The 21,711-nt window shown below is 34.7% G+C and overlaps 1 protein-coding gene across 12 annotated transcripts in view; it reads left to right on the forward strand.

The window, feature by feature from the left end:
- LOC119634160 (rho guanine nucleotide exchange factor 7) overlaps positions 1–21,414 on the forward strand; it is a 28,559-nt gene extending 7,145 nt beyond the window's left edge. For 4 of the 12 annotated variants that reach the window (XM_038028128.1, XM_038028133.1, XM_038028129.1 and 1 more), the window contains 9 exons: positions 3,916–4,311; positions 4,392–4,592; positions 4,656–4,854; positions 4,913–5,009; positions 5,069–5,193; positions 5,259–5,513; positions 5,599–7,879; positions 8,670–9,045; positions 9,122–9,213. In XM_038028128.1, coding sequence (XP_037884056.1) covers positions 3,974–4,311; positions 4,392–4,592; positions 4,656–4,854; positions 4,913–5,009; positions 5,069–5,193; positions 5,259–5,513; positions 5,599–7,879; positions 8,670–9,045; positions 9,122–9,125 — 3,876 coding nt within the window. In that variant the 5' untranslated portion in view covers positions 3,916–3,973 and the 3' untranslated portion in view covers positions 9,126–9,213. Of the gene's footprint in view, positions 1–410; positions 672–1,265; positions 1,914–3,725; positions 3,852–3,915; positions 4,312–4,391; positions 4,593–4,655; positions 4,855–4,912; positions 5,010–5,068; positions 5,194–5,258; positions 5,514–5,598; positions 7,880–8,669; positions 9,046–9,121; positions 9,362–12,678; positions 14,166–19,565 lie in introns of those variants that run through there. The other 8 variants (XR_005246926.1, XM_038028139.1, XM_038028138.1 and 5 more) reach the window with 8 other exon arrangements.
- The last annotated feature ends 297 nt before the right edge of the window (positions 21,415–21,711 follow it).

Below are 21,711 nucleotides of genomic sequence, written 5' to 3' on the forward strand. Positions count from 1 at the left end.
ACGGCCGCAAAAGCAGCAAAAGTCAAATGAAAACGAGAAATATTGTGTCCGGACGTCAATGCGTTAGGACAGAGTTGGTGAATATATAGAAGTATAATTTCCTTACTTGTTATTGTTGTTTTTTATTTTGCAATTTTTTTATCTTTTTCCGTCGATGTTTTTTAATTTTTTACGCTTTTTTTGTAAATCATTCCATTGCAAAACAAAAAAAAGGGAAAGATTTTTATCAGAAATTAAGTTACATATGCAAATTCAAATTTTCCTCAGTAATTAAGCGGATTTCATTCAACTCATCATTCATTAAATCAAACAGAAAAAAGCCGACACATAAATACACATACGTAATTTGTTTTTTTTTTTTTATAAATATAAAAATACATTATAAGCAGCATAGCATAGCATAGCAAAATGATGTACATCTTTCATATTTCATATGGGAGAGAATGCAAACAAACAAAGTGAAATCAGTTCACTCACGGTCTTCGCTGTAACGAGAACATCAACCTTTTCGGATTCGGCGCTAATGTTTAAAAGACAATTTGCTCTAGTTTAGCCAAAATTGCAAAATCTTGTGAATAGGGCAATAAAACGAAAGCAAAGATTCATCTAATATTTTGCTTGCTTGCTATTACTATACGTAACGACATCAATACAATGTAATTACAATTAAAGTAAATTTTTTTTTGTTTTTTTTTTCTGTCGAATAGTTAATCTGTTAGCAAACATCGTTGACATGGTGCGCGTGTGTGTGTGTTTGTGACCTTGTGCATAATATAATAATATTGTACATATGCACAGCATATATAAATAAATTTAAATTTAAATAAATAAATAAATTAATATACTCTTTCGTTTGTTTTTATGAAGATCGGAAATGCCTTCAAAAATATTTTCACGCTCTATTGTGTGCCGTTCATTTGTGCCTTAACTACATTTTTCTTCTTTCGTTTGTTTTATTTATTCATTTATTTTTATACAATGCATTTATGAAAAAATATTCTTGCATGTAAACGTTGCTAAGTGTCATCCTCGTCGTGCCTGTCGTGCCTGTCGGGCCATATAATTGTCAACAACAACGGCTTGCAATGTGCGGCACAATTTTCACTGTCGGTGCCCCCAGACACATATTGTTTGCTTTTAAAATAATTTCTTTTTTGTTTTATCTTTGACATTCTCTGTTTCATTCATAATTGTTTTTTCTTGCAAGGTTTCTGGTTTGTTTTCTTGAACTTGAAATTGTTTGTATTCATTTTTTTCCACCTTTTTTCTTTATTTCTTTTTTTTTTAGAAAACTAAACATTTTCGAGAAATTAAGCTCCAAATGAAGTGAGCATAGTCCGATTTGTTTCAAAAAATTGATTTAAAAGGCAATAACGATAATTTGAAATTTTTTTTAAATTCGAAAAACAAAACATAAAATTTCCTGTGCGAATCGGATGAAAGTTGAAAAAGCATCGAAACATGGTTTCGGGAGAAATTCGCTTAAAATTTCAAGTTACAGTTCCGACGAAGTTTCCGTATTGCTTTCAATCCGGATCATTGCACCTGATAATTGCTTTAATGACTTGCAATACTTTTTACGCCAATTTATCTGTAATAAGGCTTTAGGCCTTAAACAAGTAAGAAATTTATAGTCGGCTGGAGCCGAATCTCGCTTACCCATCGCTATGCTTATCGCATTCTACTCTGCAAGTTGGTTTGCTTGAGACCCACCCTGCTGGTATTATTAAGAGAGAATTAAATCAGATCGCGGAGTCTATCATATTCATTTTAGAATTAACCCAGGCAGACTATATTTTCATTCGAGGAAAGTACAAAATAATAACGAGTAAAAACCCACAAATTTTTATTACGAAAAACGCAACTGCTGTCCATGCTCCACCATTTGGTTCACTTTCAATACCAACCTGCCTGTAAGTATTTCCAATGTGTCTACCGAGTTTGAAGTCGTTTTCTTCATTTTTGCAACCAGAAGAATGCCAGCAACACACCACGCAGACGGACAGACATGGCTTAATCAATTCAGAGTAGTTATAATTCAAGAATATATATACTTTATAGAGTCTCCGAAGTTCCTTCCTTCAGTGGTGCAGACTTTTTTGTTTGCTTTAATTAGGTGTACAAGAACAGTTGTCTGGACGCGCCTCGTAATATGAGGCCCTGCTGAAAACTCAACTTATAATGCATTTCCCTGTATTGCAACTGTTTTCCTTAAATAAGGAACGTAGTGGAAGCGTTTGTTGTTCTTGGTAGGGTCTGTAAGCGATAATTTCATTTGGCTGGAGCAGATCATAGCTCAGTAAAACCACCTAAACCCGTGCGGGGTGCTTGGGGTGTAGGACTTTAAATAGATATTTATACCCTTTTTCTTCTTTTTTCATTACCAGTACTTTATCTCGTGTGACGCATAAGATGTAACGCCTTCGCGTTTGGCTCCTTTTTGGCACAGATCGTGGCTTCTTCAAAGGTCCCAAAAAGTACTATCTACACTTTAGCAGAATAATTTTTACTATTCCCTGTAAAAGTTATTTCCTCTCACTCCTACGTCGACTACATCTCGACGTTGTCTTTCTTATATCAATTGCTATGTTGGCATAAAATCGACATTACATGATTTAAAATTATTAATTAGGGAATTAAATAACACCTATCATCCTGGACAGAAGAGTTTGAAGATAAATACGAATTTACCTACCAAAGATTTCTATCATCTCCCTGAACAGAGCTCTGTACACGATCTAACAGGTCTCGTAGGTATTCTAGTGCGACCAAACTAAAAAATTCAGTCGATATTTACCTATATCAGGTGAAGCCCAATTTGTTGTTTGGTGTATTATTCACATGATATACGCGAATATAGGCAACATTTTTCGGTTTTGGTGCACCAGCATCTCAAATTTGACCATTTTCCCGTCGGTATACACTACCATACCAAACTTTAAAAATGTGGCGAAAATAGTTCTGGAAGCCGAATTTGGTTATGTTTAGCCACATGCCGTGCCAAAAAGGCAAATTCAGTAAAGTCCATGTCATCTTTCTGCTCGCCACCACCTCGCTTCATACCACCTTTATATTTTCTTCGGTTGTACAACAACAACAATCATAAAATAATTTCTTCCATAGAAATTCTAAGGAGTAAATCGGACTCATTTGCTTTGCTCTTATTCGGGCGGGCAATTCGACATTTACACTCCTAATTTTTATACCTACTTCTAGCTCCTTGATAGGAGTTGGTCGGTGGTTTCGACACGCAAACGACTTGAAGAGTACAAAGGGTTAACGCTGTCGATTACGATTTACGATAAATTTCAATTAAAAATTCTAAAGTAAAATCAAGGACAAACTTTGTTAGCTACCATCGCCCCCAGTTCGGATTCTATGGACGCAAAAGAAGAGTAAATGATATCGGTCGAATTTTATATATAATTACCTCGATTGTCTTGGGCTTGTCTTGCATTTATAACGCACATATTAAATCTTTCAAGCATTGATGGCGTCATCGGTTGAACTTCTAATGGTTTCGTTTTTTATAACAATAATGAAAATTGATGGCTGCGTTGAGGGTTTTACGTTCATATATCTTTTCAAAAACAGATGTTTTTAATAATTACGCGGCATATGCGTGCAAGTAAAATGATCGAATTTTTTTTTGTAGATATTAGCAAACAAATATTCACAACTTGCTGATTATCTTCTAGAGGAAGAAAGAGTATCGCGTATAATATTTATAAAGATTTTTCATATTTCATAAATGAAATATTAATTAATGATCGTGTGAGTGTATTGAATATGGTAAACATTATGCGAATTCATAGACGCGCTGTATCTCGCGTCTCACTAATTCAGACCAAGTAAACTCAGTTAATGCGAAGAGTTAACTTTCCAATGTGGGTAAAACAATTGTTTGTCTTGCAGATTGACTTATCAACCCGCGTAAAAAAAGTTTATATGCGTTTACTCTAGCCGTTACAAAATGGATCAACCGCTTATAGTGCAAGCAGAGTATTCCTTTAAGGGCGGCAATAATGATGAGTTGTGCTTTAAAAAAGGCGATTTAATAACAGTAACGCAGCGCGAGGAAGGCGGTTGGTGGGAAGGTACGCTGAACGATAAGACTGGCTGGTTTCCCAGCAATTACGTAAATGAATATAAGGCACCTCTGCCCATCACAGAATCTATTCGACCACCTGAGGAAATACAAGAATATCGTTCGGTAGTTCTGAAAGATTTACTCGATTCTGAACGGGCACATGTTGCCGAAATACAAGGATTATTGGAAAATTTCCTGGAACCTTTGCAACAAACGCAAATGTTGGTGAAACCTATTAATATTTTTTCATATAATTATGCAAAGAAGTAATGACTTTTATTTTTTTGTTCACTAAATTTAGACTCACAGCCGACGAATATGCTCAACTTATGTGCAATTTTGTAGAGATAGTTAAAATCCACGAAGAGCTTCTATCGCAAATGGAGGAATGCAACGATCGAGTGGGAAAATTGTTTCTTACTAAAGCACCGACAATGAAACAAGCTCATCAAGCCTATTGTGCGGCACACCCTAAAGCCATCGTTATATTAGATAAACACAAGTAAGTTGAGTTTTACAAGAAAATCATTGACTTAGCAAAAGTTTAATTGTTATATAAATTTAGAGATGAGTTAGAGAAATATATGGAACGTCAAGGCGCCGCTAGTCCCGGTCTTTTAGTACTCACAACGGGTCTTTCGAAGCCATTTCGTCGTCTAGATAAGTACTCAGCTATGTTGCAAGAGTTGGAACGTCATATGGAAAACAGTCATCCTGATCGTGGCGATACGCAGCGAAGTGTATCGGTTTACAAAGATATAGCAGTACGTAATATAGCTCGCTTTTTAAACTTTATTTCCTTCTTAACTTTACAAACTTTAGGCCACTTGCTCAGCCACGAGAAGACAGAAGGAGTTGGAATTGCAAGTTTTGACGGGTCCCGTAAGGGGTTGGCAAGGCCAAGAACTAAGTTCATTAGGTAAATTCTTAAAAAATCTCCATTTACTCAATTAATACTATGCATTGGATTCCGCTTAGGTGACATTATACATATGGGGAGTGTAGCGGTGGGACCAGATCATAGAGATCGCTACTTCGTTCTATTTCCTCATACCTTGCTCATACTTAGTGTTAGCCAAAGAATGAGTGCCTTTATTTATGAGGTATCGTTGAAATCTATCCTCATTTTTAGTTAAAATATCAAGTTTTATTTGTTTGTCATTTTTAGGGTAAATTGCCATTAACGGGGATTATAGTTAATCGTTTAGATGATTCCGACATTTACAAGAACGCTTTCGAAATTAACAGCCCTCTTATTGAACGTATCGTCGCCATTTGCCAGGGCCCCAACGAAGCTAACAAATGGGTGGAACTATTGACATCCGTAAAACTCTCAATGCCTGTGGGGATAAAACGTCAATTAAGCAATTTAAGTAATGCTTCAATTGGTGGCGGCGGACATGTTCATCAACCACCTACGCACGTAAGTATTCTAAACCCATCAATCAGTTTGTTTATCTTGAATATCATACATTTTTTTAAAAAAAAATACCGACAAATTATAAAAGAATCAACAGACTTCTCAAAACTTGGATACGCGAGGATATTGTACACGTTTCTCATTGTGTGCCTATTATAATAGCCCCTCGCTTATTTTGCATAATGTCACTCTGCCACCCAACAATTACCCACCGGCAGCACCTTACGCTGGCCTTAGTGAGCACTTTGCTAATTTGGTAAAGGCTGGAAAATTGCGGGGAACTTTAGTCAAAATGCTATTATATCCGCAGTCAAGACAAAGCATTGATTTAAAATCAATTCCGATACGTCAGAAGAAATGCCATAAAGCCACTGTCAAGTTTATTAAAAAGAATTGTAACTATGTCATGGACACGTTCAGCATAATTCAGCATTTGGACTTGGAAAGGCAAAATGCATTTGAAATTCCCACTGATTCTGAGAGTGGAGATGAAGTAGAAGATTCCAACGTTGAAGATTGCGGTGGCGAATGTGTCTCTAACCCTTTCGAGTTCATTCAGTTTTACACAGATAGGCATGACTCACTTGGATCAACGGGAACTTTTATAGACCATGGATCCGGAGCTAACTCTCCGCATAGAATGCGTCATACTTCTTCCATAAATCTGATAAGGTTCGATTTAGATAACGTCGACGATGATAAGCGATTAAGTGGAATGCATAAAGAATCTTTAGTAATCGGGTCAAAAACCATGCGTGCGATAGCTAGAAAGTCTAGTGAGCAAAGTGTTATTATTCACACCTCGACAGCTCGTCTTGATCTTAGTGGAAATATTAGTGCGAGTGCAAATGATCCAAAAACATACTTGAGGCCCCCTCTTAAACAACAACAAACATCAGAAACCTCTGAGATGTCTTCGGTATATAATGGGCGTTTGGGTGGAGCGTACGTTGCCTGCGAAAATCTGGCCAATATGTGTGACGAAACTCAAATAAAAACTGATCGGCCAAACGTAGCACCTGCCGAAAGGCATAGTATGCCAAATATTTTTGTGGGGAATCGTTTTAATCGCAGCTCAAAAACTTCGGTTTATGTACCATCCTGGAAAGATCGCAATGAGGTGCAAAACGAAAGTGTTGACGGAATCGAGCGCAACGCCCAGTCAAGCAATTTGGTAATTCATTCCAGTTCAGTGGATTTGCCACCAACAGGGTGTCGTGATATTCCAGATAAACTTCAAGCAGAGCTTTTGTATAACTTTAAAGAAAGCAATGACATTATTGCACCGCCATCTTTGTACAAAGAGAGCTCGAGACAATCTAGGGAAGAATCAGCGGATCCAAAGCGTCGTTCGAATTCCTTAAAGCGTTTTATTCATTTCCAGTGCATTCCTATGAATTTAAACAACGAGCGGGACTCCTCACAACAAATTGGTTCCCAATTGAAAGCTACAAATGAAAGAAATCACATTCCAGATAATCGTGATCATGTTCGAAATCGTCATCGTAATGGCAACGGTACGGCAATCGATCTCTCTAAATGTAAATGTTGTGAAAATTCTCAATGCCCCAGTCCTCGTTCCAGCGATTCGGGAATGGCTGGTAGTTGCACAATAGCTTCACCCGATCCACCTCAAACAGAATTACATTATTATGATATCGACGGGTCGTCGCAATTGATAAGTACACCAAAAATTGGAGATAATGACGCTACAGATATGGTGCGTTTTGATGTTTGCGGTACATTTAGAGAAAAGTTTCTTACCTCAGAAGTTGTGCAGGAATCTAGTGATATTACGAACGTGGAGAGATCCTCGAATCCTTTAACAGCCGATGTGGACTTGCAATTAAAGGCGAGCAGTACTGTTTTAAATACTACAAATCCCACTGCTGATACGAGTAAAATTAATTTGTGTTCCAACATGATCTTCACTCCAAATTTGGAGAAGGTAGACGCGCCTGAAACATCCGGTTTATTTCGTTCAGGAATGTATGCACATTGGTGGAAAAAAGAACCTCTACCCACCGCTCTGGTTGGAAGCATAAAAGATGCATGCAAAGAAAACCTGTTACCCACGCAGCAAACAAGTGAGGATTCACGTTGCTCGCTATGTTCAAGTTGTTACTGCGCAGTAGGCGCTGGCGGCTTTGGTGAGGAGACAATATATTGTTCAATATGCCAGGATTGCACTTCCTTTAAGGACAATAGCAGAGAAATGGATTCTACTTATCGGAATTCTGCCACCTTTCCCTACACGCCAAGGACACGCCCGACTTCCATGGAGTGTCCTTTATGTTCGGCTTCCTATATAGCTCGTCACGATTCTTTGGGTTCTATAGCAGAGGATGTGCCAGCGGCTGTTTTAGAAGGCAAGCAAACTATCGAACATGCCAGTTTATTTTTGGAAGTTCCGATCGGGATCAAAAATAACTCTGGCATAATTGTTTTGTGCACGTTTTTCGTTTTGTAAATTCGTTAAGTTCTCCACAATAATATTGCTTTCACTACCACCATTACATTTCGTCTTTTTCAAAGAACCTAGTTTACATTATGCTGTAAAGCCGTACAAATTCAATTGGGATTCAAATGAAACACATTATTGTACGACTCAAACGTATGATATAAACTGCATGAGTAGCTTTTCGCCTATTTGACCCATTTTTGTGACCGTGGTTCTCGTTGTTACTTTTGTATTTCCTCTTTGTCATCTGATTCATATTTGCACTATGGAATTCAAACATTTGCTTGTATCAGACTTTGTGAAAATTAAATGCTTTCCTTTTATAAAGAAAAAAACAAAAAAAAAAAAAAAAAAAAATATTATGCAAATGGAGATCTTAACAATATGCCCGAAAGCAATGGATTAAAACGAAAACGAATTTACAAACATGTTTACCAATTGCACTGCGTTTAGCTTGCTTGCGCTTTTTTTTACAGCCTGCGTATAAAGCTGGACGAGCCTCTGTTTGTATATGGACAAATGCTTCATCAAAACTAACTAAAAAATGTGTTTCACAATTGTTTACGTTAACATTTCATTAACTTGAAAAATTAATCACATATAAAATGCACATGTACATATTGATATATATATATATATATATATAATGCTTAAAGCTCAGTTTAATGTTTCCTTTATTTTCCTCCTCATTTTTTTAGATGTCTCCGCCAGCCAATCTAGGTTTGCTAAGTCAACGAATGAACAATCAACAACAATCAACGGCAACAACGAATTGTGCCGCAACGACCACCACAGCTGCAGCACCGCCAGCCATGTCACTTCCGTCACAACACAAACGGAGCCTATCGTTCAATCATCACCTAAGTTACAATCAATATACGCACAATCAGCATCCACCACCTGCTCATCAACCTCATCATCAACAACAACAACAAAGTCTACCAAATCATCCGGCGCCACTTCCAAGCCACAAATCAAATTTAGTCCAGACATCGAGCAGTATTTCAAAGACTCCAAATCAAACCCATCTCCCTCTAAACATGGCCACAAACGTAAGGAGCGTAAACACAAAAGGTTAGTTAGTTAGTGTCTCATACATTTTAAATCAAAGAAGCTCTGTCAAGCTCTGGCCGTTGTTGCTTATCTTCAGCTAACTGGAGCATAACAAATTTACGTCCAGCACCACCACTTCGGCCAAGTCTGTTCAACGCCACCGCTACAAGTAATACTGGATGTGGAGGAGGTGGTGGAAGCAGTTCAAACGCATTGTCTTCTTATTTTAATAGTCGCAAAAATCAACCTACTTTCGAAGAAGACGCTTTGGTTTTGCGTGTCTTTGAAGCTTACAGCGCCGCCTATCAAAACAACATACGCAATACCATACATTCAGGTATGTTTACGCGCATATAATACGAGCAGTTTTCATTTTCTTTGTTGGCTTTTGTCTTCTAATTAAATTTTATGTGCTTGACTCATGAATTTGTCTTAAGTTTATAATGATTTGTTGTTAACATTAATTTTTGGAAATTTTTTTTTGCACACAGAGCCGTTAAGAAAATAATTCATATAGCTTTACTAGGTGACGTGTGTGAACGAAACATGAATAATGCGACACTATGCTAATAATTTGCTGCATTTATATTTTCTCTATAATTTAGTTAAATATTGTAATAGTTTGCACAATAACTTAGTTTTAAGTTTCTTTTTTTTTTTTTTTTTTTTGGGCCTAATCTAATTTTAATTTAAACACATAAACCAAAGCTTTAGAAGAAAATCAAATTTGTTTATGAAATCCCATCATTCGCCATAATTAGTTACTTAAATGCTAACAAAAATCTAGAGTCCTCGCCTAAAAAGCGTGCGGCCTTACATTCCATTTAAGAAGTTTGACGTAACACTAGAAATTTTATTTTAAATTTAGTTATCAGGTACCAACTCTGCCGGAGATACGCCACTGTGTTAATTGCAAAAGTAGGCAGGAGTAATTGAGGAGGAAAAAAAAAAATCTGCGCAAAATTAGTACAGACGTATAGGCACATGAAAGTTATCAAAAAAGGCCGAACTTTGCAGATGCGTGGTTTTAATTCTTTTGCAAAAGAATAGAATATTTTCCGATCTCATCAGATTTTGTTTCCATTAGCCCGATTTTTTAGCGTATCACACATACTTTTTATTATTCGCCGCACTGTGTTAATAATGAAATTGATACCTCATCAAGTCTCACGGCCGCAACTGTTTATATTTCTTCCAATTCTATCTCTGAACGTTTCATTATTTCAATTCTGCTTAGAGTCCCTAGTTCCAGAGAGTGTAAGCGATAAATGTCAGTTTATCACAGCTGAATGCATATTTTGAATAGAACAAGTTGCATGTTTTGCCGAGTTGCGAGCAAATGATAGCCTTTCGAAAGGATTTAATGAATATGATGTTATATAAAAAGAAAACATTTTGAACGAACTTTCATTTTCCAATTTCCAATTTCTCTAAACGTCACAAGTTTTTGTACATATTCGCATACAATTGACTTTGGGAAAACATTCGTTTTGCACCGCATTCATTAAAAGAAAAAATTTAGTGAGTTTTTTTTTTTACATACAATTCGTTTTTTACTTTGTACTTTATTACAATTCGCATTCTACTCCCTTAAGCCTTTTATTTGATATCTGTATCAATGGGATTGTCAATGAAAAGATTTTCCACTAAATCACAGCGTCCGTTACGTTAAATTTGAAATTAACTCCTTTAGCTCGTCGTATTCTACTCTTCGGGCACTTTCATATGATATCCATGTCAAAGTAATTCTTAAAAAAATATAATCGGCCATTAAAATGGCGACTATAAAACGACGACCGTACCTTATTGCATTATCATCGGAAGCAATATGTTGATCAAGATCAGATTCCTTCTACAAAGTGTGTATGTATCAGATCTCTCCTCTAAAGCGATAATTTATGTCATAACCTCATTTCGTTTCACATGACGCATAGCATTCCGTTACAAATACTTACACAAATTCTGGCTGTAAAGGAATTTGGAAATTATTGGTATAGAAAACAGGTCTCTTTTTCGGGAAGTTTAGGAGCAAATTCAACAAATTTATGTATGTGCGGGATGTACGCGGAATATCTGGAAAACTGCAACATAGAACTTGCGACAAATTTAATATTAATTAGAGGCGTCCACAATATCGAACGATATAAGTAAGATGTGAAAAGTCGTCCCTATAGTACGAAATTTTGGATAGATTGACCTTGAGAAAATAAAAAAAATGCAAAAATTGGAGAAAACATCCTTTCGCAGACAAGTTTTGGAAACTGACCAGAGAAGAACGAAAACACCTTCATGGTAACTAATTGGCTAAAAAATAATAGTTTTGTAAATTGTTATGTAAAAATACTTTCAATTGGTCGACTGATACAGTGGCAAATAATACGCACTTACTGGTGATGGATATCCTAGGTTTTCGATGTCAGCCGCATAGAGTTTTCTCACTGATTTGCTTTAATATTTATTTGCCATGTTTTTTTTTCACCCATTATTAATTGATTAGTTATTCGGCACTAAACCTACATTCAACTACATTAACGTTTATATATACTAGTTACGGTTCATTATAATTTCCATCAATTATTTACTAAATGTGTCTTTTTTTCGTTCGCCCACAGTTAATTTTTTTACATTTTGTTTTTCTTTGTTCGACATCACATTAAAGGGGAAAGTTAGTGTATGACAAATTGAATAACTCTTATCATTCGACATATAGCAACTAACACAAGTGCATACAGTTTTCTTGCATATAAATTTTATAGCAAATCCTAATCGTACGTACAAAGAGCGCTTGCCCGTTTGCGCGCTTTCCATACCAATTATCTTATACTCTCTCTTTACAATGCAAAGGATTTGATTTTTCCAAGCAATAAGAAACTCGAAAAAGGCTTTGAGCGCTCTCTGTGTTTTCATATCATTTCACGGCTCGGTAAACATACCTTGTCTTATCTTTTAATTTTTTTTTTTTTTTTGGAATTGGGGTATGGGTGTTATTTAGGCTTGCAAGCAAGTTCTAAACTAACTACCCTCACGTGGTATAGTATACTTTAGGTAAGGGAAACAAGCATGCATGTAGGTTTGGGTTAAAGAGCTCGTGAAAGACAGACAAAGAAATCAATTCTGGTATTCCCGCCGGTAAGGGCGATACGCGGACTTAACTCAATGCTTCGAAAATATTTGACGAATCTAATATGCTTTCTCTATTTGATAATAAAAGCGACACCGCCTTGGAAGCACTTTTGACAAACACATGATTGTTGGGTAAAATAATCCAAAAGTTAGGAAAACTATCACTTTGTCTAAATGTTAAGCTGTTCCGCTTGTTTCGATTCCTGATCTGTCAGTGTTTGATCATACAATTCTGTAAAAAATTTATATGCAAGGCAGCTGCTGCTGTAATTGGTATTGGTTCTGTTGATTACATTTTTTTGCTCTTAAGTTTTTCAAATATTAATAAACTCATTTTTGTTTTTTCATTGCTGTCGATCCCGTTCTGTTGCCTGCGCGCTTATATTTATATGATTTTTTTCACACTTTCTCTTTGTATCTCTCTCTCTCTCTCTCTTTCTCTCTGTTTCTTTCTTTCTATTTCTTTTTATCTCTTTATTATTCCCTGTTTATTGCGCAAATATTTTAAAATTTTCTTGCGGCGTCTTATAGTTCTTCAACCATGGACACCGTGTTTACCCATACGTGGCGGTAAATTAAAGACTAGCAAACCTTTCTCCACTTCTAATCCTCAGTTGCCGTTCTTATGCAGTACGGGTGTTCCTTTTCCCGGCTCCAGCGGAGCCAGTAATCAACAAAACTCCACAAATAGTCTAAATTCATCGTATATTTGGCGTGAGGCGAGTCCTAACAATTTTAATTTATACTCTTCCTCGATTTCTTCTCTTAACGCGGCCGGTTATCGGTATTCTCTATCTGGATCCGCTGGAACTGGTCCTAGCGGCAATGCGAATACTTCATTAGGTGTCTTAGACTACCGTGCCTTATCAGAAGAGAGAGCTACCAGAAAATCATTGAATCGTCTAAAAAGCGGTTTCGGTTCGGGTTACGATAATATATTTATGACGCCTTTATTGCCACGGAAAAACAAAACGTCACCAAAAATTATAAAAAATAACTGTCAAGGGCAAAAGAGACCACCAAATATACGACAATATTCTGAAGAACAACCAGCGAGCGCTGCTCATCCAGGACTTTACGATCGACGTTTAAATCGTTCCTTTGAGAGTGGATCGAGTAATCGTTACGCAGGCTACGGTGGCGGTTATATGTTAGGCTATGGCCTTAAATCGACTGCTATTAGACGCAGTACTCCGCATTTAACAGGCGACGAAGCACTCGATGACAGCGATGATGTGGACGGTCGGCATTCGATTCAAAAGGCCTGCACAACCGCTTTACTTAAAGGGAATACAAATGGTTCGGCGACGTCCGCTGTTGATGCGACCGTATACGGTGTTGGTAATGGAGACAGTGATTCTCAAAGGCATTCAGGCAATTGGTGTTGCGGTAATTTTGTAATGAAACAGTGGCGAAAAATCAACAATTACTGATTGCCGCCCACTGTAACAGAGAAAAGCTTCAAAATTGATTAATTGAATGCTAGATTTCTAAAACAAACTTACAAACACATGTACATATAACGAAATTCATACTTCATATATAACAATGGCCCTTGAAAAGACTTAAATGATCATTTTGTTTCATCACTTCTCCCCCCTTACATATATTGATGTAAATGATTATAGGATTTGAAAAAATGCCGGATGCCGCGCACCCAACAGCATGTTCAACAACATGTACATCAACTTTTACTAATAGTTATTATAAAAAGCTTTAACCATTTTTAAGATGAATTTTCGAGCTCTCAGCACCTAAGACTATAAAATAATTTTTTAATATAAATTTTTAGCGCAGTTAACTCAATTGCATTAGCAACACAGCACATGCGTTGCAAGAAAAATATGGTAATCTATTGGATATTTTTTGCTTTACAAAGGCTTGTGAGCAGCGTAGCACTCTACGTTTCTGTGCAAATATTTCGGAAACTTTTAAAGAGTATTTACAATTCTTTAAGTGGAGCAAATGCTGATGTCCATGTCATGTTAAATTGAGCAATGCCAACTTTAAGTTTAATAGTAAGTTATTTGGAACTCAGTAGTCATCGTGCCCCGTTTTAAAAGTCCGATTAAAACCTGCATTGAATGACAGACGACTGTGTTTTTGTACAAATTTTTAAATTTAACAATAACTTGCAATTTCTGTGACCTATGAAAAGTATTGGTTGAAATATAATTAGTTTCCTCTGTTTCCCGAAAAACGTAAACTTTCAAACGTCCAGTTAGAACGAATTAAAGACTTTATTTCATTCTCTTTAGAATCACATAAAGTTAAGATTGGCCAAACTATTGATGTTACAAAAATAATAATGCAGAAGGATCACGTAGAAGGAATTTAAGACCATGGCTTATTTAACGATATTCATATAACTTACTGTTGAATATTCGCGAAGGGGATAACAATTCATTGTTCTTCTTATTTGCAAAGAAAAATGTCTATATATTAAATATTGTGTGAATGAAGTCTTCTCGAGTAAACTATATAAATAAATTCTTGCCGGTTTTTGATAAAAGTCGAGTATATTTAAAATGTACTTATTATAATAAAGCTCAATAATCGAAATATGCACCAGTATTAGTTATGATCTTTCCTCATTTATTGGGTAGCTTATGCTTACCCTCGCGGTAGAAACCTGTTCGCCTGAAGCCCAGACAGCCATTGGATCCATTTTTCCACATTTCCAACTTCTTTGAAGCGCTGGTTGCTAACTATGCTGGGATCAAACTGAATAAATGGCAATCGAACAGGACCAGGTCTGGAGAATACAGCTGGTGCGGTAAAACTCCCCAGCTGAAACTTATTTCCTTGCTGTTTTTGCGAAAGACAGACGATTAAATATGTTGCCCAAATTCTCGCAAACTTCTTTTTAAGTGTTTTGTAACTTACTGCATATTCATTCCATACTAATCCAACCAGTGTCTAAGGTTTAGGTACATTTCTTTCCAGATAAACTCAGTTACATAGCGAATGACAACTTGTAAGCAACTGAAACTTTCGGCGTTCAAATATCAATATCCAAGTTCTCTGAGTCGTCTGAAATTTCGAGAAAGTTGAACGCATCAAACACGTTTTATGAAGGAATCGATTTTAGTGGGAGAATTTTATTTGTACATCTAATAATATTTCATGATAACAGTTTATGTCCAGGATTCCAAGATTACTATAAAGAACGGGACAACTGTAACAGTCCAACAAAAAAACCATTTCTTTGTTTCAGAACAAACGAAAGGTCAATAGAAGCATATAATTAGTTATAAAAGCCGGAGCCATAATAACGATGGATGTTTAATTTAACGGGCTCTGCGGCATGGCATGTAGTTGATCTAAATTTGAATTAAAAAAAAAAATGTCTTTTTCAAAAATATTGCGAAAAATTCAAATGATAATAGTTAGAGTTACCCTTGTTAGAGGTGCCCTTTCGAAAAATCGTGTTTTGAAAAGAGCACAATTAAAGTTTCGAGCTCCTGTACATGCGCTGCAAACTTATGTTCGAAGATAACATTTTCTGACTATTTCTTTTTATCCATTCTTCCAGGGCATACCCAATTTCCTAAAAAAAAAACCAAATTATTTTTGAAAATTTTGAGATGCTTTAGTTTCCAAACTTGACTTGAGTCATGTAATAGGAAAACTGGCAAGGAGTTTCAAGTTTTTATTTCAATACATGGAAAATCAACAGACGATCCTGGGGCAGTCCTGACTTTTGTTTGCGGACATTGGTCATTTTTTCTATCTAAAGTATAGGTTTCTAAGATTTTATAAAGAATTTCAGTATTTTCGATCTGGTCATTCGTCCGTCTATCTGTTTTTGGTGTTTTCGGAGTGCCAAACATTTAGAGAGAGAGAGAGAGGGCTACAACAACATACACTTACTTGCGAAACAAAATATGTGCACTAAATTTGTGTCATACTTGGAAGAATATGATCTCATAAAGGAGACGCGGAGACGAGGGGAATAAGATCTCATAAAGACGACGCAATATTAGTATTTTCAGAATGTCGAACATTGGATTAGAAAATAAATTTTTGCAATAAATTTTTACAATATTATTATAATAATATACAAACCGTAACAGATATCAAAATTTTGAAGGCAATTCGAAGATTTGAATTCGAACATATGCAGTATTTATCACATACAAGTGTTATATTATTATAAGTAGATAACTTCCATTGATATTAATGTTGGATACGGACTAGGGATCGATTGTTTTGCGGGTTTTACGTTGTAATCGATTTGGGAGTTTTGCCAACAAGATGAGCTTACGCATTTAAATAAACACCCTTGATATATATATATATATATACACAATATATACATATGTAGTTGTTATAATCTTAGTTTTACGCATAAATATTTGTTTCTTCTTAATTGTTAATTCAATAATAGTTACAAAAATGTACTATTCTTATAATAATTGTAAGCAACAAATATCAGAAATACTCTTGAAACAAAATTGTACTGAAATCAAAAGTGTAAACCTAGAATCAACCGCGATAATAGATTAATCAGCAGCAACGCCGTCCATTTAAGAACTATAGGACTGATTATGAAAATATTTTTTCTTTTTGGAAATCTTTTTTATATCACGCAAAACCTTGCTATGCTTGTAGTTAAAATTTTTACTTAATAGAATAGAATAGAATTTAAGGTACGGCCGTCAATTATATATAAGGAAATTTATATTCGACGGGAATGAATTGTTAGAAATGGATAATATAGATAATGACGGGTAGATAACACTTTTACATGTCTTTCCGTTAGAAGCACTCTTTCAGTAAATTATTTACTTTGCCATTTATGTAGAATATTGTCATCTTGCTGTGACACCGCATGAGTGAAACATTGATTTTTTCCAGTTTTTTCCGAACACGTGCGTCAAGCACGGCGCAATATAGGTTGTTTTATTAGTTGAAAAATCAAAAGTAACTACGAGGTGCATTCTAAATTAATCAGGACACTTCCAAATGAGCACATTTTCGATGGCCTGCATGTAGTGAAAAAGCATATTCCTTACCGTCTTTTAAATGTTAGCCACACCTGACTAACGAACTTGTTTGGAAGCCGAGTTATAATGTTGTAAGCGACATCATGCGCTACCCACAGACAGTTTTTGCAGATTCCACAAATATTACAAGCGCTTTGAGAATGGCGTTAAAGTCTTTCTCAGATAAACGAAGTTTGCAATATTCAAAGCGCGAGTTCATCGAAATTCTTCCAAAATTTTTAACCGATCATTCCGAAAGGCATATACACGTTTTATCCTATACCAGTTAGCTAAAAATCAAAAATTATATGAAGAAGTCACACTTATTGGTACTGGTTTCTGTTACTGTTATACGATGCCTCACTTGTCAACCCTTCTGCGTGCTACGTCCGAACAGTTGCGGAGTTCCATTATTCCAACATTGTAAAGTTTCTTGTTTTCTTGTCTTTTTTACGACAACGGTATAGCACATGATTGTGTTTTTTATTTTACTTCTATTGAAAACACAGCGACTCAAGTGCTGCGAATTAGGATGCACCCCTTTACAGTTTGATATACACTGAAGTGAACGACAATAAAACTTATAACTCGGACTTTATGCGCCCAAGTGCTATATGTATTTGAGAGAAAATCAATCAGGGATATAGCTTTTAAACTATTAGAAAGGCAATTACAAGCAGCTCCACGTGAGCGTGCAATTTTGAAACACGTCTTTCAACGCACCTTATAAAATGTATGTAGCAACATATCCACAAAAGCAATTAACGAAAAGGCCCAACAAAGTGAAACTTTACACAATGGTTATCGGTCTTTAATTTGCTTTAAAAAGGAGGATTTGGATATCATTGGATGAGAGGATTTTTTGTATCTAACTAATATATATACTATATATATGTAATATATAATTTATTTTTAGTTCTAATCTTATTATTATTGACAAACTTTCTAACTGAATGCTTTAGATTTTGTTGCTTAGTTAGCTAATTAATTATTACGTATGTTTAATTTTAGACTTAAAGAGATTTAAAAAAGAAAAAAGTTTTATAATAATACTAGTGCTACTTAATCACTATAAAATAAATCAGTGTTACTAACAATTTGCCAAAGAAATTGTAATAAAATGCAAAGAAAAAAAAAAAAAAAATTTAAACTATTTATACAAAAAACTTTAATCATATATATTTTTCTATATAATTTTTAATATTTATACTATGTATAGTGAATTGTATTTGTGTTGTCTAAGCGTAAACGATAATCAAAATATTTATAAGTATTTAGTTAGTTAGTTGAAGGCGAAATCAATAAATTCGTAAAACTTATACATGAATTAAACTTACTCTGCATACACTATCTCTCGGTTTTGTTAACAAAAAAAAAAAAAAAAAAAAAAATATATATATATATATATATATATATATATATATATTTATTTATATTTAATAACATAATTGTATGATGATCGTAAGGTTTATACGAGAGTGACCTCTGTGACGTGTACATACTTTTACATGAAATATTATTAAAATTTATAAAACTATTTGTAACTTATGCAGCAAATTATTAACTTTCATTTTGAGCAGACTAAGTCTATTAAGTAGCATTTCTTCAATCTGATCTGAGCTTAGAACATGAGAAAAATCTTTTATATAATTATAATTATGGTTACATGTTATTTAACAGGAAAAACAAATGGAAGAAGAAAGAGAAAAATGCTTCAAACCATTCATAATAAGGAAAGTCCGCGGGACGGAGAACTAAAGAACTCTTAAATTTTTTTTTTTAAATGGTAATGCATCTCGTTTTCTCCCTTGCCAGCATTTGTCTTCGACCCCTTCGCCAAATAAACTTCTCCCTTTCCGATATTTCCTGCTCCGTCAAATCAATTTTTTTTATTTTAGGCGGAGGAGGAGATGAACAAAGCAAGTTTCTAGCGATTTTTTACATCGTTGTCTATTGTGGGAATACTACCTCTACGAAGCCCCAGTAAAAGGGATTTTTTTTTTTTTTTTGCTAAACTAAAACCAACGAGATTGTCCATCTTGACTTTTTGCATCACGACGACAACTGAGTTCAATGAAATCTATTGTCGTCTGTGGCAACTCACAATAAAGTTCAGTAGTAAGTCAAAGTTTCAGCCAGACCTATAAAATTCATTTTGTTCTTAACTCAAATGCCGTTCCACGGACTTTTCAATTGGCTAAGCCAATTGCGTATTTTGTAAAATGTTTTCTATGTACTCTTACAATACTTATATCATTCTTATCCTTATCACAACCAAATTGCAAATTCATTATCCGATTTTTTTCATGTTTGTTCTTCTAATTCTTCGCAAAATACGATACCACAACGATTCTTTTTTCTTTCATATTTTTACATCACTTCACATCATTACCGCTATCATCGTCCTGCCCACGATGCTAAATGCAATAGGTTTGGAAAACGAAGATATGACACCAACATTGCGTCAATTATGGACTGCCATACATCAATTGCAACAGGATATGTCGCAGATTAAGCAAATTATAAATGATGAGGTGGCTTTAAGAGTGAGTTTACAGCAATTGTTAATGCAACATTTAGAGACGGGCAGTGCAACCGGTAACACATCAAAATGTTGACTATGGAAGTGAAATGTTCATTTCCTTCGGCAGACGTCACCATAAGAAAATTAAATGGGGAAATGATCACAACTAACTGCAAAGCGATGAGATGAGATGACATAAACAAAATCGTGAAATCATAACAGGTAACAGAATAAGTAGAAATTTTTTTTTAATTTACAAAAGCAGAAAAATTAAAAACAAATTGTAAAATTATTTCACAAATACTGACCTCGCACAAAGGATGCAAAAAGGATGAAATCTTATAAATTGTTCATTCGTTGCAATTGGTCTTCATTTTTCTTCATGCATGAAAAATGAAATTTTTATGACTAGCGAATTAACCGCTTGGGTAGTTCGCCAGTTTTGTCCAAAAGCCCTAATTGATGGCTGTATCTTTTCTTCCGCTGGTAGGGAATTGGAAACATTGTGAATAAAAAAAGATTTTCGCTTCTCTACTTGTGGGTTTTATTGCCAATTTAACAACTACGTCGGTTTTTACCATAATATATGATTTTAACTCAAGACTGACTCATGCGATCTGATAAAATATCGATCTCTAGCTCCTTATTTCTCCCTTTAGGATTTCTCCTATATTAGAGAATAATATAAACATCATAATTAAGATACTTGATACTATGGTGATCTGTTGTGTAAAATGTGTGCCATCACGCCTCGGTTGTCTGATATTTCGATCCTGCTGTTGCTAGGAGTAATAGGTATGCGTTGAGACAGAGACGCATCGGCCTTGGCGCTTTAATTGCACGACACAGCTTTCCGCGTAGACCTCGGTGTCGGTTGTATATATACATATGGCGGGTGTATATAAATATGTATCTGTTGACAACCATTTTTTTTTTTAATTTTTATATTTCCCATTTTTTATAAAAATCAGTAGTTTCGAACTGAATAATTGATTCATTTCTTATTTTTATTTCGATTGATTTCTTAACCTTAGATAGTTTTTTTATAATCTTTCCCTTTTCTTGCAAAGAAGCTTCGAGTTCATCTTTGGTTTCTAATAAAGTTTTAAAAAGATTTTCATCAAATCATATTTTTCTGATAGTGTTGATGTTGTCCTTTCCCTAGGGGTTAGTCGGTCTGGACTGTAGAAGTACTTGGTCAGTACAATTTCTATACAGTATATTAACTCTTATATTAAAGTCTGAAATAAATTTTAATATATAACTTGTAGCTAAATAATTGCGGATTCCGCTCTTTGTTGTTGTCGGTGGGAGCCTATGCAGCCGCAAAACAGAGTATATTATCTAAAAGTAACGAATGAACATTCATAAGAGCCTTCACCTCTAAACACATTATATGTAATATAATATAATGTAAAAATATATATAAGGTCTTTATCATCTTCACGCGATATTAATGAAATATGAATTTATGTATTTGTGAATATTTCCGGTCATTCGCATTCATACATTTTGAATTGCCACTGTTTGAATTTTTAAACAGTCGTTGATATGAACATAATTTAAAAAAAAAAATGGAAACAAAATCACTTAACATAAAAAAAAAAAAATCTCGATTTTCATTTCACGATTAAAATGTGAACTAATATAAAATGTTCGCAATATACGTGTATGTGTTATACGTATGCAATTCGAGACAATATATATATATATATTTATATATATATGTATAACGAAGTAAATATAATTTAAAAGTAGTAGTATTTAAGAGAGATATAAACAATTATATAATAATAAAAAAAAAAAAGAAAAGTATTAATTGTTTAGATCGTACATTCAAATAAATTATTTTCTTTTATATTAAATAAAATTGTACGGTATGTAGTGTATTTATTTATTTATGATCGCGCAAACACATTAATACTTCCTTTCTAGTGTATAGAGTGTGGCCTCATTATTGTGGTAAACTAAAAATTTGTATACAATTTTTATTAAACAAAAATAAAGAGTTAAAAGGAATTTTTTGTAACTATAAAATAAAAAAATTATAAT

This window comes from Glossina fuscipes, unplaced genomic scaffold, assembly GCF_014805625.2.
Source record: "Glossina fuscipes isolate IAEA_lab_2018 unplaced genomic scaffold, Yale_Gfus_2 2, whole genome shotgun sequence".
NCBI lineage: Eukaryota > Metazoa > Arthropoda > Insecta > Diptera > Glossinidae > Glossina > Glossina fuscipes.